At 35.4% G+C, this 1,113-nt stretch overlaps 1 protein-coding gene across 1 annotated transcript; it reads left to right on the top strand.

The window, feature by feature from the left end:
• Window positions 1-737: 737 nt before the first annotated feature.
• HELRODRAFT_128626 (hypothetical protein) lies at window positions 738-1,101 on the top strand (the record flags this gene model as incomplete). Its single annotated transcript, XM_009012303.1, has 2 exons — window positions 738-911; window positions 994-1,101. Coding segments are annotated over 2 exons (282 nt in total), but the record flags the coding sequence as incomplete, so codon positions are not given.
• Between the last annotated feature and the right edge of the window lie 12 nt (window positions 1,102-1,113).

Raw genomic sequence — 1,113 nt, 5'->3', positions numbered from 1 at the left:
CTCTTTCTGTACTATATATATGTGTGTATATGTCAACAAATATTTGCATGTACTAAAGTTCATTTATATCTAAAACTAGAAACCGAATAGCACATACATACACACACATATACACGCACATACACACATATATACACGCACATACACACATACACACACAGACACACACATGTACACATGCATGCAAACATACATGGAGATCATCTGAGTGATGATCATGCTTAACTCTGTGAACATTAATCAAATTTCATCAAAAATGCATCCCTTGCCTTTCCAACGAATCGACATAGTGTTTATTTTATTTTTTTATTTATTTTTTCATTTATTTATTTATTCATTTATTTTTTTTTTAATTTTTATCCAATTAATATTTTTATTAATAACAATTTTTCACCATTGTTACACTAGCGATCAACGCGCCATCAATTAAGTCGCGAAGGATGACGTCATCGTCGTCATCATCGTCATCATCGTCATCATCATCTTCATCGTTGTTGTTATCGTCGTCGTCGTTGTTGTCGTCACGTCACCAACAACAGCAGCATCAACAACAGCAGCAGCAACAGCAACTGCAACAACAAAAGAATAAATTACCCCCAAAAAAATTACAATACTTGAGCAAGAATAGTAAGAGTGTCATTAACAAAAATGACAAAAATACTAGTCCTAATACTAAACATTTTACGAATGCCAATACAAAAAGTTATGCTAAACTTAGTAGCAAGCCACTATCAAAGGAGAAGTTACTGATTAAGCAGTTACTTCGGAATTACGATTCTCTCGGTATTGTCGGTAGGCCGGTTCGGAATATATCGGATGTTATGGAGGTAAAGTTCGGTATCGGTTTAATACAATTACTCGATCTTGACGAAAAAAACCAAATTTTGACGACAAATGTTTGGGGCCGATATGTTAGTATATGTGTGTGTGTGTGTTTATGTGCGTGTGTGTGTGTGTGTCTGAATATAAAAATGAATCCGTACTACAAATTAGAGTTGGACCGATATCTACATGCGTTGGGATCCTACCCAGTACGGCGGAGTTGATTACGTCAGAGTCCCGACACACAAAATCTGGACACCGGATATAGTTTTGTATAATTAGTATGCGTTT

The sequence above is a fragment of the Helobdella robusta genome (genome assembly GCF_000326865.2).
Source record: "Helobdella robusta unplaced genomic scaffold HELROscaffold_1028, whole genome shotgun sequence".
Lineage (NCBI taxonomy): Eukaryota > Metazoa > Annelida > Clitellata > Rhynchobdellida > Glossiphoniidae > Helobdella > Helobdella robusta.
The sequence above is the reverse complement of the archived record's forward strand: the minus strand, read 5'-3'. Positions and strand labels throughout refer to the sequence as shown.